The sequence below is a fragment of the Hibiscus syriacus genome, unplaced genomic scaffold, assembly GCF_006381635.1.
Source record: "Hibiscus syriacus cultivar Baekdansim isolate YM2019G1 unplaced genomic scaffold, ASM638163v2 tig00111388_pilon, whole genome shotgun sequence".
In the NCBI taxonomy this organism is placed as follows: domain Eukaryota; kingdom Viridiplantae; phylum Streptophyta; class Magnoliopsida; order Malvales; family Malvaceae; genus Hibiscus; species Hibiscus syriacus.
In genome coordinates this window covers 284,212-302,170 of record NW_024063076.1, presented here as the reverse complement: position 1 = coordinate 302,170, position 17,959 = coordinate 284,212, and the positions used below count along the sequence as shown (strand labels likewise).

The window sequence follows — 17,959 nt, the reverse complement described above, 5'->3', positions numbered from 1 at the left end:
AACTAATTAAATGTAAATGATTTGAATCGAGATTTTAAATTTCAATTTTCGCAATCAAGACAACTGAAAAATTAATTGGTACCGAAAGATCGGTTCAAGGGTGCTAATCCTTCCTTGACCGTAACCGACTCCCGAACCCAACGTATTTCTGGTAAAATGCAGATCAGGTAAGAAGGTGTCCGACCCACCTAAATTCGTTTTAAAGTGGTCGGTGGCGACTCCTAACCCAATTATTTCAAGTCGAAGCCCAATTCCGAGGTCCATCTCCGACACCATCATTGTTGTTTTTAGGAATTAAAATCTGAGCAAGTTGACGAGGAGGAACCTTATGGATGCCCATCAAGCTTTTCTCAATAGCCATTCTAAAGAACCTGTTTGTTCTACGTTTTGCAATAAAACTATGCAGCCTTTCGTTTCTTTCTAACCCAAGATCCATACGATTCCACTGAACATCCCGTGTAGCCTTTTTCCCGGCTCCATCGGATTCTTCCGAGCTTTTTGATGCTAGCTTACCATCACCAGGACCTGTTCCTAACGACCCTTTAAAGCTATCATCCGACACCCTAAGCGGTTTCGATGTCTCGCTATCGAAGACCGTATTCGGAACATCAAGTGCTCGATCAGTTCCAGTTTCATTAGTTTTACCAGACAGACTATCATGCGTACATCTCACAACAAGCGCCCTTTTTCTCACTACGTTTTCCATCCCATTCTACGACCACTTTTCGAGCATTTTGTAGAACACTTTTCTGGGGTCGTAATGAAGGCTCATTTGATGCATTTACAAGTTTTCCATCTGCAGATAATCTTTCACCACTTTCGTTTTTCTTTATCCTTTGAGATTTAGGATATTTGGCTTTCAAATGAAACCGGATATAAATGGCAGAGCAGATAAGAATAGGGGAAGAGTACGTGAAATAGGAGAAAACATAGGGGGAAAATATGAACAAAAATAGAACAAATATGAAAAACCCTGAAACATCTGGAAATCTTCTTACAAATTTATAGCAACAACTTCCAGAAAATCTAACAATTCTCCAGAGGAAAAGTTGAATGCCCTTTGCAGTCATACTCCTTTAAAAAAAAAAATTAACCTTCAGAAACAACCAAACTGGGTCCTTATAATCCATTATGCCGACTCCATGTCAAGGAAATGACCAAAGAATTCAACTTCAAACATAACGAAAATCAAATTCTTTTTTCATAAAAAGAGCAGAAACATGTAAAACAGAGGTCATGTGATAACGGGGTTTCCAATATTTTTTAGAAAAATTCTTTTTGGTGGATAGCTTACGGTTAGATCCTTCAAATTAGGGCTATTATCTGCCATTTCTTTCTCTCTTGCTTCCCTTGATTCATGGGAACAAAATAGATAACAGGTAAATGAAGAAGCGACAGTTAACATTGCAAGTCTGTTTTAGTAACACGACCCTCGAATTTCAACAATGATGCATCACCGAAAACAGACTCGCTAGGCAAAATTGGTTAAATTGAATCATGGGATTTGTTAATTTGTTCTTGCGGAATTAGGTTTTTATGGAGAATACTCAAAACAGTGAGCAACAGAGATATAGTCCAATCTATTTTCAATGTCCTAACTTATTATAAAACAAATGACACTTAATATATTGTTTCTTTTGAACTCAACCTTTTAAAGTTTTATTATGATAAATTTATATCTGTCTCTAAAATTATTGTCAATATTATGATATTTTTCAATTTTCTGACTTGTTAAAAAATATTTGTATAAATTATTTAATTTTATTAAAATTTTGGGTAAATTATAAAAATATTATGTCGATTATAAGATATAATTTTATTGAGTTCTCAACTATTAAAAGTTACAAAATGATCATTTAACTATATGATGGAAGGATCAATATCCCACCCGACCCGTTTATATTCCTAAAAACCCATGTACGACAATCTCATAATTTGGACATGGATAGAGGAAGATATAACAGCCCAAATAAAAGCCTGAAATATCCCAAGGTAAGGCCCTAACTTAGCCAAGCGTGTGTGGTTACCAATCAGCACTAGACATGCGGTCTCCGATCAATCTTGGTCACAGTCTAACCCACTCACTCCACGTGTTAAGTTCCACAAAACCCTATGTAATCTCTAAACACGAAATCTTTACCCCTTTCTTCTTGATAATCTCAACAGTCAACACTGAAACGAGACGGTTTTGCCTTTTAATCCAACGGCTCAGATTCTCCCAAGTATTCTCTTTCGCAATTGCTCTGTTTTAGTTTCTATCTCTACGAATTTCTGCAGATAAAAACGAGACTAAATCGATATAAGGAACATATAAATTAGCCACTTATTAATATTTTTTTTTTTTGAAAATTTCTAGGGTTCCCGCAATGTCATCGATTGAATTTATAAGACCGACGACGATAACAATCCACTGGAAATTCAGCACAAATTCTTACTCTAATCTTCTTTACCTGCATGGATTAAACTTCAAAACCAATCGGTTTAGGGTTTTGCAACAAAAACCGAACCGCTTCTTCTCCAATACCATCACTTCCACCCTAAAGAACGCCGCCGTTGTGGGAAGCCGCGAGAAGTTAAATCTTTACGGAAGAGGTAAATTAAGGTTCAAAGAGAGCAAAATTTTGGTTAATTGTACAGATAACAACGATTCGAAGTCAAGTTCCGGCGAGACAAATGAAAGCGAAGGTGGGCAGGGAGTGAGGCAGAAACAGAATCCGACAAACTCGGGCGGTTCGACCAACCAGAGAAGAGAAAAGAGCGGAAGAACCGGGCTTTGGTGGTCCAAAGGGAAGAAATGGCAGTGGCAACCGATAGTTCAAGCTCAAGAAATTGGCGTTTTGCTTTTACAGTTGGGTATTGTCATGTTGGTTATGCGATTGCTCCGCCCCGGGATTCCTTTGCCTGGGTCCGAGCCTAGGACTCCAACGACCTTTGTCAGTGTTCCTTACAGTGAGTTTTTGAATAAGATTAGCGCCAATCAAGTCCAAAAGGTGGAGGTTGATGGGGTTCATATAATGTTCAAATTGAAGAATGAAGTGAGTGTTCAAGAGAGTGATATTGGTAAGTCCCAAGAGTCGGAGTCTTTGTTGAGGAGTGTGGCGCCTACGAGGAGAATTGTATATACAACAACTCGGCCCAGTGATATTAAAACTCCATATGAGAAGATGCTGGAAAATGATGTGGAGTTTGGTTCTCCTGATAAGCGGTCTGGCGGCGTCTTGAACTCTGCATGGGTAAGTTGTGGTGTAATTTTGTACGTTGATATGATATGAGTGAAACTAGTTTAATTCCTTTTTTGAAGGCTTTTTTTAGTTCTTAAATGAGTTACTGGTAACTTGTTTGGATTGTCTTGGTTATGTTGGTGTAGTAGTTTTTTGCGGTAAGCTGCCTGCTCGTAGTATGTAACTTAGAATATGAGAATATTTTCTCTTGCTTTCTTTGGATTAGGAATCTTAAAGAATGATCCGATGGGCCCTCTGTTATTGGGGAATGCATTTCCTTTTGAAGTGACATGATGTCAGGAATTTAAAGGTTGTAGTTGGTGGGACTGAGATTGGTTACAATTTGGGATAATAATATCTTCAGTTACTTCCATTCACTTGGTTCTTTTTATGTCATGTTTTCGTCATATTTGGTGGGATTTTATCTATTTGACTTACTCTCTGTTGCAGATAGCTTTGTTCTATGTTGCTGTTCTTGCTGGACTTCTACATCGATTCCCTGTGAATTTTTCTCAGGTTTGGATTTGCTTGTATGTTCTTTGAGTACTAAAATGTCTATTTCACAAGAAATTATTTTATGGAACCGTCCCACCATGTCATCCATGGTTGCTACCAATGAAAACCATCCACTCCACCCTTTTTTCACATGTCATCAATCCACTTATATTTAACTTCCAAGTAACCACCCATAACAATGTTGAAATGGAGAAAAAAGTGAAGATTCATCCTTGAAAAAAATGATGACATGAAGGAAAAAGGGTGAATTTGGTGGTTTCCATTGTCAGGACCATGGATGACATGCTGGGAAGGATTCATAAAATATTTTTTCGTATGGCATTTATGCGTTCTGATCTGAATCATGCACGTATGCAGCGTACAGCTGGTCAAATTAGGAATCACAAGTATAGAGGTTCTGGCGGTTCAAAAGTTTCTGAACAAGGTGAAACAATAACTTTTGCTGATGTGGCTGGTATTGATGAGGCCAAGGAGGAGCTTGAAGAAATTGTGGTATGTTAAATATTTGTCTACTTAATTTGCTTCCTGCAATTGATATTTGGTGAATGCTTCCCAAATTCTAGTATTGTCTTTATATGTTTATGTTTACTGCCCAGGAATTTCTTAGGAATCCAGACAGGTATATACGGCTTGGTGCTCGCCCTCCCCGAGGAGTTTTGCTGGTGAGTTGATAAACATTGTGGCTTTTCTGAGAAATATTAGTTGAAACTTCATGTCATGCTGTTGAAAAAGCTTTGGGTCTAAGAAGCTACTGGCTATGTGAAAACTTTCATTAATATCTGAAAATTGTTGCATTGCGAATTCCGTCTCTTGCTCTTAGTATCTTTCACCGAAAGCTTTTGGTCCTCTAAAGCTTTCTACTTGTCATTGTTGTCAAGGTAAGTTCACAAGGTTTTCAGATGGAATTCAATGTGCGCAATGTTTCCACGCAGTGCTTAGATGCTAGTATTATATGATGGTTTCCTTGCATCATTAGCTCATTTCTAAAATTGAAATATAGTTGTTATTTATGGTTGTATTTGTGATGCAGGTGGGTCTTCCTGGGACAGGTAAGACTCTTCTAGCAAAAGCTGTGGCTGGTGAAGCAGAAGTTCCATTCATAAGTTGTTCTGCAAGTGAGTTTGTAGAGTTGTATGTTGGTATGGGTGCATCTCGAGTTAGAGATCTCTTTGCACGAGCTAAGAAGGAGGCACCATCAATAATATTTATTGACGAGGTCAGAGTATGGTTTTATTATTTTTGATGGAACAGTCTGTTTAACTTCTTGATTTTCTGTAATTTTCTGACTCCTTGCACACAGATAGATGCTGTGGCTAAAAGTCGCGATGGTAAATTTCGCATTGTTAGCAATGATGAACGGGAACAAACTTTGAACCAATTACTTACTGTAACTTCCCCTCCATCATAGTTTTTCTTCTCATTTGGACCTCGTGAACGTTCCCCTTTGAAACTATTATTTTGGAACTACATTGCAGGAGATGGATGGATTTGACAGCAATTCCGCTGTGATTGTTCTTGGAGCTACCAACCGTTCTGATGTCTTGGATCCTGCCCTTCGTCGACCAGGGAGATTTGATCGTGTTGTTATGGTTTGTATGATGCACTATGTTTGAATTAACTCGCTGAATGTTGGAATTTGCCATATCAACCAGTCCTTGCTCAACTCGTATCGCATGGATGTTATGTCTGGTATGTTTTCCAGGTTGAGGCTCCTGACAGGGTTGGAAGAGAAGCTATTATAAAAGTGCATATTTCTAAGAAGGAACTTCCCCTTGGAGAGGATGTTGATCTTGGTGACATTGCCTCTATGACTACTGGTTTTACTGGGTATTTCTTTTTTACTTTGTCATATTTAAATACCACTGCTTCTCAATCTCCCCCTTCAGCCTCTTTCTTCTCAAATACTTACTTCTTGATGAAGTGGGAATAACTATATGATCTTTTTAATTTTGCAGGGCTGACCTTGCAAATCTGGTAAATGAAGCAGCCTTGCTCGCCGGAAGAAATAATAAAGTTGTTGTAGAGAGAATTGATTTCATTCAGGCAGTAGAACGATCAATAGCTGTAACTCTCCCTCTCATCTGAGCATGATTTTGTTTGTGTATTTCTTACAATTTTCTTGTTGCGATTTGTGATGCTTCATTTTACATCCATTCTGTTCAACTGTTTCCTTCATCATGGTGTTTGAAGAGTTTACATCACATTTTTCCTTGTCTTGAAAGTTAAGTTTTAATGCGGGGAAAATGTGGACAAAAAAATTTATATTTCATAGAGAAGAAAACTGCCAAAATGAAATTGAGTGACAAAGATTTATATTTCATAGGGCATAGAGAAGAAAACTGCCAAATTGAAGGGAAGTGAGAAGGCTGTGGTTGCAAGGCATGAAGCTGGCCATGCAGTAGTAGGTACAGCTGTTGCCAACCTTCTTGGTGGACAGCCACGTGTTGAGGTAAACTATGCCATAATTAACTTAATGTTCTCATTTTCCCCTTTATTATATCTTAGTCTGAAATTTGGAAATGATAAAGAAAATATGAAATTTGAATGGAATCTGAAGTTCTGAACCTTTGGCCATGTAGCATATGGTTTAGGGACTGCATTAACTATTTCTGTCATGTGCTAGAGATGGTCACAGGTCAATCATTTCTGTTGGGTCATTATTTAGCAGATTATAGGCTTGTTAGTTTTTGCTCTTCCTAATCATGTGTTTCTCTTTTGTTACTTGGGAATTGGAAAGGTCTGGCAATACCTTGAGTAAAAAGGCTGACCAACTTTTCTCCAGGATGGATCAACTTTGACCTCTATTTATGGATTTCAAAACTGGAATGTCTAGCATTTGGTGCCTTGAGTTCAATTTCAGTTAAGAAAGTTGAAACATGTTAAAAAACCAGGTTCCTTCTTCCTACCCAACTGTTTTTTACAGGGTGGGAAATTGTAGTGTTTGTACTTAACACCAACCTCAGAAACAGTCGTATACTATCTTCAAATCTTCATGCAACATTTTGAAAATTAAAAACTGAAACTTGAGAATTAGGTTTCTTTACATTTTACATCAATTTCCATTCTTTTTGGGTACATGTGGAAGTCCACATGGCCCTGGGTTACACAAAGAATTCAGAATTATAAGGTTCAACTTATGAAGGTTGGGTTTTTCAATAGAGACACAATGTCTTACAATGGACATAAATCATCCCAGCTGCTTTTGTTCTCATTAAATGTGTGATACCAGTCAACTCTGTGTTTGCAGAAACTGAGTATACTGCCAAGATCTGGAGGAGCATTGGGTTATACTTATATTCCTCCTACCGATGAGGATAGATATTTACTCTTCATTGACGAGTTACGTGGTCGTTTGGTTACACTTCTTGGTGGACGCGCTGCAGAGGAAGTTGTCTATTCAGGTCGTGTTTCAACCGGTGCACTTGATGATATTAGGCGGGCAACTGACATTGCATATAAGGCAGTAGCTGAATATGGTCTTAATCAGACTATAGGCCCTCTCTCTTTAGCTACACTATCTGGTGGAGGCATGGATGAATCTGGGGGTGCAGTTCCTTGGGGAAGAGATCAGGTCAGTTTTTACTCTTTCATAAAAGTTTATTTAATTGTTTCTGTTTCCAATTCCTACACTATCTGTAATGAAGACTGACCCAGAATGGAACGTACAGGGACAATTAGTTGATCTTGTCCAAAGAGAGGTGAAAGCATTATTACAGTCTGCCCATGAAGTAGCCCTTTCTGTTGTACGTGCTAATCCAACCGTTTTGGAAGGGCTTGGTGCCCACCTGGAAGGTAATATGTTGTGACTTACCTGTTTTGTATGTCAAAATTCCTGACCTTCCTAATTGGTTTTTCATTTTTTTTGCTATAAGTTCTTGTTCTTGTAAGAACGTTGACGAATTTTTCTGAGCAGAAAATTTTATTGAGACTTTTAAGGGATGTAACAGGTGATGATTGCCAATTTTTATTAGGTTAAGGCATCCTACCATTGGTCATATTACCTTTCCTGATATTGTGTTCCTGTTTATGGAATAAATTGCAGAAAAGTTCAACTTTTACCTTTTGAAAAAGGAAACTTGTCCGATTCCGGTGTTAACCAACCTTGTCTTTCTGTATGATGAATATGTATTGCTATTTCTACAATGTTTTCTGCCGAATTATCTTAGTACAATGGGGTTCATTTCCTCTTTTTGTAACATCCACGCCCTTTAAATAGTTTGAATCTAGTTTTCAGGTTGATACTTTGCATCTTTAAAAAAGGGAAAGGGAAAAAAATTCTTACCTTCATGTTGTGGTCTAATGAATGCTTTGCTTTATTCAGAAAATGAGAAAGTAGAAGGTGAAGAACTACAAGAATGGTTGAATTTGGTTGTTGCACCAAAGGAACTAGTCAACTTTGTTGAAGGCAAGCAAGAGTCTCTCCTGCCGGTTCAAGCGGTCTCTGGATAAGTGGTTTTTCACTCATCGCTCAACATTGAGCATTTGCATCGAGTCAACTATAGTTTTCTTCACCATCTTGACAGGCTGACCTTGTTGATGAGCATGCCGTGGCTACTACCGGCATCAAAGCTCCCTTGTACATTTTTGCATATTTCAGCAAGGTGAGTCTTGGCTTTATTTTTAACACTACCAAGTATTTTCATTGCTTTATTCTCACTACACTTACCAGAGGAAACATAGAGAAGTGGTGGAGGTGGAGGTGAAGATTTATTTCGTTAAAAGCCTTCAAACTTGTCTCACTGTTCTTGACTTTATGTCGACAAGTTTGGGTTGGTCTCCAACACCTGTTCTGTTGTACATTGACTGTTATTTCCGTTAAAAAAAGTCCAAAACTGGTGGAATTTATAACAGTAATTAAGTTGTACACAATTATTCTGGGAAATATATATAGGTTATTGCACATAAACATGTTGGGTTAAAAATTGCTCGTCTTCAGAAGAACAATGTTCTTTAATCTGCTACATAGACAATATATGCTTGTTAATAATAATAGCCTATCAAGATTGAGCCTAGAAGCATTGTTTTGGAGCATTGAATGAGGGTTTTTTTTCCAATTCAAATATAATTCTTCGTGTTGGGTGATTCCTCCTGAGGGTTTCGTTAAAATTAATGTTGATGGTGCGATGGTGAGGGGCTGGGGTAAAGGAGGTATAGGTGGACTGATTAGGGATGGCAGAGGTATGTTGATAAAATCGTTTTCAGAAAAGGTTGGAGGAGGTCCTCCTTTAATGGCAGAACTATTGGCGATTAAGAGAGGTCTCATTCTTATTGAAGAATTAGGATCTGCCCCAACTCAGAGGGTTATTTTAGAATCGGATTCGACTACAACATTGAAGTGGATTAAAAATCTGGACTTAAGACCCTTATGTTTCAGTCCTTGGTGAAGGACATAGCTACTCGTCTGGAAGGACAAGATATCATTTGAAGGCATGTTCTGAGAGTTTCTAATTGGGAAACATATAAGTTAGCTAAAGATGGTATAGGTTGATTTGTAGGTTATGTTTGGGTATGTTAACATGTACGGAAATGTTTGTTTTCTGTAGGGGGTTTGTTTTCAATCTTATGTATCAGTGTTATGTTGTATGAGTAGGTTATGGTTTGGGCTGTGTATTATTGTTTTGATTAATAAAGTTCAAGGGCATTTTTTTCCTCCTTCCTATGCCTTTCATGTTACTGTTGCAACATGAAAGGTATGAAGGGTTTTTTTAATAAGGTCTAATCTTCTATCAAAAAAAAATATACCCTATATTCATACACCTATTCAAGATTATTTATCTGTCCAGCTCCCTTTTTAGGTCCCCACTGCTCTGAGCTCAATATGTCCGTTGCCCCTTTTTTGTACATAACTTTTGGACAGATAGAAGAAAACTTCTTCTACTTTTACATATGTTGATTGTGATTTTGATTTTTTGAGGCACAAAACAGAACCCACTATTATATATCAACGGGGAGAGTGCAAGTACAGTTGTATTTTCCTTTTGCATTTTACAAAGTGTCATCTTTTGCCATGCCTAATCTGTGCTAAATATTGTTTTAAACTTTAAGCCTTAATGCACAGGTTAAGAAATTCTGAGCCCGTGTGCTTTTAATAATTTTTTATATGATATAATATATTGTGAAAAATTAATTATAATACCATTATGGCATGAATATATAGGATATAATTATTATGTTGGAATCAACTATCTTTTCCAAAAAGAAAACGAGGAGATTGTCTAACTCGGACCAAGCAGTGATTTTATCCAAAGAAATTATCTCACTCGACAATTTAAAATCATTGGTGCACCTATGAAGCTTAAGCTATTTCTTTTGTTAACATCAAGACTCTTTTATATGTAAAACGTCAAATTACATCAGTGTTACTTGGTACTCTCTTAGTAAGATTGATCTCTAAATCACATCCTAATGCACGTGTTGAAGATATATATAAAAAAAATTCAATGATAGTATTCTATCATATCATTTTTTTATATCCAAAATTTATCAAATCACTTGAAGAATGATCGATTCTCCCTTATAATGATATTAATTGTAATTAATTATTATTTTTAAATCGGATTTTAACTATTATGACATGAAAATTTTATAAATAATATATGAATTATACGAGTCGATCATTTTGTGACAACTTGTACCTTTTATTTTGTTTTAGTTTGGACGAATCCAATTGATGGAAAATACAAACCTCCAAAACCTCTGGGTGTCCGGCTTGTACTTATGGCTTGGCCTTAATCATTTTCCTCTTGCCAACTCTTTTTGAACAAATTGTTGATGATTTGATATGGGTTAGTTTTATAGCCCCTCCTGTGTGTGCATAAGAAATTCAGGTCCCTCCAAATATTTCACACAGTCATACCATTTGGTCTTCCATTTGTAGCTTTCTTGAGTGAGGGCTTCCTTTTCAAATCAAAACCACTCATTCTTGCATTCCCTTTTCTCAGCTCAGCTATTTATGCAGATCACTCTTCCCTCCCATCAAAGAAGATGTTGAGCAACAAGGCCAATGGCTCTGCCGTGGAGAAACCTAATTCCTGGAATTGTGGCTTCTTGAGACGTGAATTTTCGTCGGTAAGGTTTCTCAAGAATTTTGGTCGCAATGTAGCAGAGGGTATAATCAGATTTTTTGGGCTTTCTCCTCCTAAGCTTACCTCCTCTTCTTCAAACCCATTTGTGACTCATGTTGTTGATTCTCATAGAAACGCTGCCGTTGAGGAGTGCATCCGCTTTATCAATTCCTCTGCTTCTTTGCCTACATCCAATTCTGTTTCTGGCCCTACTTAAATCCTATTCTCTGTCTACAAAATATAAATGTACCCCGAAGCCATGTTCAAATAGGTCATATTTTAGTGGTAAGATATAGTTTGATGAAATTATTAAGCATCACCCGAGTAGGTTATGTGTATCTTCTTTTTCCCTTTGAAAAACAATGTATCTCATATCATACCTTTGGTTTGATGAAATTATATCATAGTTATTATTTAATCTATAATCAAATTGTTTCGAACTCATATCAAATATAAATTTAAAATATTTCATTTCCTAAAAAAATAAATTGATCTATATTCTTATAAGTTTAATTAACTTAATCTAATCTTAATTAGAATAGTTACATTTGAATGATGTGTATGACTACATAATTATGCAAAACACCATCACAATAATTCACCGCCCCTATTTACTTTAGGGTAAACTATATATTTAGTTACTCATCTATTCTTGCGATTCTGTTTTGATTATTCAATTTAAAAAGAAAATTATATTTAATGTTATGTTTTGATCACTTATTATTAAAAAATAAATAGAACTGTTGAGTGATAATTTTTTTTTTTTTAATAATAATGTAATATTATTTTATGATAACACGTCAATGTAACTATTAATGTTTTAATAATGGATGACTCGATCTAGAAAAAACTTGAACTCAAAATGTCAACCCCTTTTAAAATAAAAATTATAAAATTAATTTAGTTAAGTTATGGCCTAAATTGCAAGTTTCAGAAGTTTACAGCCCGGTTTAGAATCTAGGAAGTGTAGGGACTTAACCCTAAATTAACCCATTTTTGGTCGGCATAGAAAAATAATAAAAAAGTAGATAGGTTCTTAGAGGTTTCGAACCCTTGTACCTCGGGTATAGTTGCATATGCTCTAGCCGTTTAGGCTAAGGCGTTTTAAGGGTTAAGGCCAGGTTATAACCCTTCCCCATTTCAAAAATAAAAAATCCCTAAATTTCCCCCAATCCCAAAATCTAACCCTACTACCATCTCCCTTCGTCGATTCCTCCACCATTCGTAATCGTTCAGTGCACCGCCACCCCTATCGTGACTGTCGTCTTACTCTGACCAAAACCTGAGCCTCTTCGCACTGAACAACGACATCGTTCGTCATATGAAGCTCGCCAGAGCTTTATCGTCTCCAACTCTCGTCGCTTCAATTTTTCATCTTTTTCGGCCAACCATATACGTTTGGCCACCACACTATCGCCACCATGAGACTCCCGAGCCATTGATCTACGAATATGGAAAATTTCACGTTGAACCAATGATCGGAGCTTCCGCATGTGTCGCTCCCTACGCGTGGGCGTCGTCTATCAGCCTGGGAATATGCTGACCGTCTAAACTGATTGGAGAGGTCTGGACTGAGCCACCCGGACCAAGACGAGTCAAGCCATTTGGACCAAGCCGAGTCAAGCCTCATGAACCAAGCTAGTCGAGCTGCCTGGATTGAGTCGAGCGAGCCTAGGTGAGTCATTAACCCAACTGTGGACCGTGACCCATTCGTTGGTCGTTGACCGACCGTTGAATTTTTTCAAAAACACCTATCCTAATGTTTTTCGACGTTCTGAGTTCGTTTTTTAGGTTTATTTCGCCAAATTCGAATCCAATAAGTTTTTTTTCACTGATTAACCTCCAGATTCAATCTGTTTTTCGCAATTAAGCCCATTTCTGATGAAATTTCTTCTGATATGTATATGAGATATTATTGGATTGGATTCAAGTTTGAGAGCGATCAAATATAGTTTGAATGTTCGATCGATGTAGCTCAAGAATCGAGGTAATACTTTACTACCCTATGCATGTTTTATGGTACATGTTGGTATTGCTAAGTGCATGGATGAATATGTTTCATCTCATCTGTATAGTTAATTATTTCTAAACTCGATTCAAATGAGATAAAAAGTAAGTAATTGAATAAAATTATGATGGCTCGTATAAGAAATTAAAATATTTTTAAGGAACAACTCCAAGTTCCATGATTAACCAGGGAAGTGTTTAACCTCATAACCCTTAAAATTTGATTACTCTTGTTAAAAATTGAAACACCGAAAATACTTAGATGAGAAATTACGAAATTTCCCTTGAGATATAAAAATAGCCCGGATTGACCCTGATTGAGAAAATACCCTGAGAATTCGTATCTGATCCTATAAATTATTGATTTAACTATTAAGTTTCTATTTTGTTCAAAAGATTTTTGATAAACAGTTTGTAACCTCTGAAAAGGCACTAGGCCCAAAATTTCTGATTTATGAGTATACACCAGAATACTAACTTATCGAAAGTACCTTTATTGTCAGAATTGTTTGAAATGACTGAAATAAATGACAAGTTTTAATTAAATGGAAAGACTGGACATAATAAAAGGACTGTAATACCCTTGAACTGTAACATAACCAAAAATACCCTTGAAGTATGAAATGACCTAAAATACCCCCAAGCCCTAGAATGATTGAATACACTTAAGCTCAGGAATGAATAAATCTACTTCGAATACCAGAATAATCTAAATACCCTCGTGACTTGGATTAAGCAAATGCCTTTGGATAACTTCTGAAGATATCAGTGAAGCTTTAACTGTTGTAACACCCTTGAGGTTTATAGAGTACTACCTAAGTAGGCCGATCATCCCTAATAATACTACAATATGGGAAATAAATAAATACTACTTGAATACATGTTCGTCTCCTCATGATCCGTTAAAGATGATTTTGAAGGTTATCAGTTCTATTCTATAGTGCAACCAGTTTTAAGAAATGAATATTCGTGAAGTTTCTCAACCTGCATAATTGATAAGTGTCACCTTTGCTGGGAATTGTACAATGCGATTGGGATTGAAAACCTATTAAGATGCTTGAAATCAAAAATTCGGCATACCCTTATTAAATTGATTTATCAAATTTCTCAGGAACTAATGACTAATATGCTCTTATAAGCCTGATTGATGGAATCACTTTAGGAATGTCTGAATCCTAAATAAATTTTGATGCAATAATTCCTAAATACTTTGCCGATATATCTGAGTACTATGATCTTGATAAAACTAATCCCAAATGACTGATGAATCTGTTAGCTATCAAACTCCCTTTTTATAGGGATATCATTTCTGAAATTCAATCAGTTTGCAGAAGTCTCGTGTTTTCCCCGCTTGATAATTACCAAGTACCTCCGAAAAATAATTGGATCCTCTATTGTGTTCCCTATGTGATGTATGATTGCTTTAACTGTTCTGAAATGTGATTCGACAAAATTTCTGATATACTGAATATTTTAATTGTTCGATATTCTGACTTATTGATGTATTGATTTACTGTTTATGAACTATGACTACATGATATGTTCTCTAGCTACATGTTTTCTCTAGAAAATATAATTATGACTGATTTATAGATCATGGAAATTACTGGTTATTGTATGAACCGATTTATTGAGATACTTTTTGGGTAGGATTCTGGAGTATGGAGGTTCAACTCTGATCAAGCTGGTAAATCCTTACGGACCTAAGGTGACATTTGGGTAGGCTCTGAGGCCCCAAGGTATTTCCTTGGGTAGGCTCTAAGGCCCCAAGGTGCTCTCTTGGGTAGGCTCTTAGGCCCTAAGATACTCTCTTGGGTAGGCTCTCAGGCTCCGAGATAATCCCTTAGGTTGGCTCCTACGCCCAATGGGCCTAGGGTAAGTCTTTATGGATGCAGTTTTGGGGAAGTGCATATCGGTCTTGGAGGGTATTACTGTGGTTTTAAAGTATGTTTTAAACTACTAATATTTTTAAAGGATCTATACACATTTCTCTGTTTTGTTGGAACACACTAGACTCCCCAATTCAATATTCTGAATCTATTTATTTGAATACTTCCTGCAAACTGTAAATTCTTGTTTGTAACGGAAGACTTAGCTAATGAAATCTGAAATCACCGCTAGAATCTGATGATGATGTCTGTCTCGCTAAGGAAAGCTATGTGTTACCATATATCTGATGACCTATTGCATTCATCTGGTAGTTCTATATTACTGAGCTTTCCAAAGCTCACTCTGTTACTTTCCATTTCAGGTTAAAAAGTTTTATCATGTGCTTTTATCGACATCAGTAAAGGAGTTCCACAGGCATTGCTTGCGAAGTACGGTGCATGTAATTAGGGGGCATGTATTGAGTATTTTGTTTTATATTCAAGTCAGAAACTTGTTTTATTACTGGATATTGTTGAATTCTAATTTTAATATATAAATGATTTTCTGAACTTTTATTTTATATATGAATTATTTTACGGATTTAAATGGATTAACAAAAATTTTAAAATTTTCCAGGATTTTCAGTCCGGGTCACTCCGGTGATCCTAATGTGACACCTCGGATCGGATCGAATCATCTAGGTCGGTCTGAGGGTGTTACACAAAACATTCTCGTACTTAGCTCAAATTTGAACTCAGTTTAAACTTGAACCTTAAGTACATAAAAATCTTATATTGTATATAAAAAATAACATATAAACTTGAATTGAATTTTTTAGTCTAGTTGAATATAAAAAATTAAAGTGATATATTATTTTTTTAATCTAATATTAAATAGCTCGTTTTGATTTATTAAAAATTCGAATCAAATTTAAACTTAAATCAAATTAATTCAAATTAAATATTAATTAAATCAAACTTAAATAATTTTAAATATGTATGATCTATTTAGAACCTTGTATATATTATATATGAGGATGGATATTTTGATATTACGGCAAGTGAAAATATCTAAGAGTCGAGAGATTATTTTCGGGGTCATCACTTTCACTTGGCTACATGGGCCCATGCGATTTTATGTCATTTCAATTTTGTGACCCCAACTATTTTCCATTCCATCACATACCATTCAATTATTATCTTACCACTTATTTAAGTCCATATATATATATATATATATATATAATTAGAAAAATATTTAAATTATATTTTTATTTTAGATGTTTCTTATTTTTTGATAAAAATATTTTTAATTAAAATATATATTTAACGTTTCATTTTATAATCAAATTGATTTATTATATCACTAAAAAATTATTATTCAACGAGTATATAACATATGATAAAAAATTAATTTCCTTTTAAAATACTTGAATTAAAATGATTTTTTAGTGTTACCTAATTTTATATTCTATTCTCTTTTCTACAAAAAGAAAAGAAAACAATTTTTTAAAATTCTATATAGATTCGTGATTTGTTGAGGCAATGAAAAAGGTTAGAGATTTTTTAAAATAAGAAATTGATTGCATGAGAATAATAAAAACAATATTATATAAAAATAAAAAAGAATTAAGAAATTATGTGTCATTGTTGAATAATATTTTTTAATAAATATAAAAAATAAAATTGAAATAATTATAAAATGAACGCTTACTTAAGAACATTCAAGCGAAAAAAAGAAGGCTTAGGAAGTATCTGAGTGTACGTTTACATCAGCAAAAGGTTGAAGTTCATAAGATTGGACGGCTGAAAATTTAATTCTAATTAAAAATGTTAAACTACATAAATAGTCTTAAACTTCAATAATATTTTCATTTTGACCATCCAATCTTTAAACTTACAATTCAATCACTAAACTTTTAATTTATTCTTATTACATTCACTGTCATCAGTTACCATTAATAAATACATAAAATCAAAATTTTCCTTTATTTTAAAAATTTCTCAAGCTTTGTCATCGACCTCTTTCACATGTATTATTATTATCATTCAATGTTGATAAAACTATTGAAAGATAATTTTGGATTGAACTAAAATAATCTCGAGTTTCATGAGTCGAAATGGGTCTATACGAGTTCTTCTTGTTTCTCTTTCTTATTGTTATTTTTATTTGTTTTTTTTGTTTTTTTATTGTGAATGATTTCTTCTTGGTTTAAGAAAATGCTTTCGGATGAATATTTTGTCTATGATATTAATATAAAGAATTAAGTTATTGTTTGTTTATTTTTTGTAATGATTTTCTTTCATTTTTTCCCATTGTTTATATGACCTTTTATTGACTATGATATTAATGAAAAATGTCTTTCATATGTTTTGTTTGTTTGAAATCTTATTTTACATAAGAATATATCTTTGATAAATAATTCACTTCGTTAAGTTGTTTAAATTAATTACATGTTGATTCATATTATATATGTATATAATAATATCTGCTTACGCTATATAAAACCAATAAATTATACATTAATTTATGGTTATTATATTTAAATAAATAAATGATTTCGATTTAATTAAAATTTATAACTCATAAATAATTTTTTAAACTCACAGTAAAACAATATTTATTTTTACCCTAATCTCAAATTCTAAACTCTAAACTTCCAAACCCTAAAATCCAACCCTAAATGGTAAACTCAAACCCCAAATTATAAACCCCAAAGACAAATCTTAAACCTCAAACCCTAAACTCTAACCCAAAAAGGAAAATTATTTTACTGTAAGTTAGTAAATATTGATTTATGTGTTATAAATTTTAATTGAATCTAACTCATTTATTTATTTAAATTCAATGGCTATAAATTAGTGTAAAATTATCAGTTTCATATAGTATAAGTGGATTCTAACCCTAAAATTATTAGTTTTATTTATGGGTTATATATATATGGGCATGATTCAATTACACCAGTGTAAAATTAAGAGTTTTACACTCTTTTAGGACTACTGGATGACAGAAATTAAAGGGCAAGATTAACAGTTGTATATGAAAATATATTCACTATAAAAATAGGATAAGTTACATGTTTACTCACTGAACTTTACTCTCACTCCAATTTTACTTACCTTACTTTCAAATTTTTCAATTTACTCACTAAACTTTAGACATTGAACTTTTTTGTCACTCGACTGTTTATTTCTTAACACCTTTATGACCCGACATTTTTTATTAATTTCTTAATAAATTAATATTTTATTAATATTATTTATATATTTTTATTATCCTCAA

General features: G+C 34.5%; 1 protein-coding gene across 1 annotated transcript; it reads left to right on the top strand.

Annotated features, from left to right (window-relative positions):
- Positions 1–2,309: 2,309 nt before the first annotated feature.
- Positions 2,310–8,696, top strand: LOC120160027 (ATP-dependent zinc metalloprotease FTSH 7, chloroplastic-like). Its single transcript, XM_039170497.1, has 13 exons — positions 2,310–3,233; positions 3,672–3,737; positions 4,095–4,229; positions 4,334–4,399; positions 4,768–4,953; positions 5,038–5,124; positions 5,213–5,326; positions 5,440–5,564; positions 5,693–5,801; positions 6,061–6,186; positions 6,985–7,308; positions 7,406–7,529; positions 8,059–8,696. Exons 1-13 carry the CDS (start codon positions 2,367–2,369, stop codon positions 8,184–8,186), a joined length of 2,457 nt encoding a protein of 818 aa, XP_039026428.1. The 5' UTR covers positions 2,310–2,366; the 3' UTR covers positions 8,187–8,696.
- Positions 8,697–17,959: the final 9,263 nt, after the last annotated feature.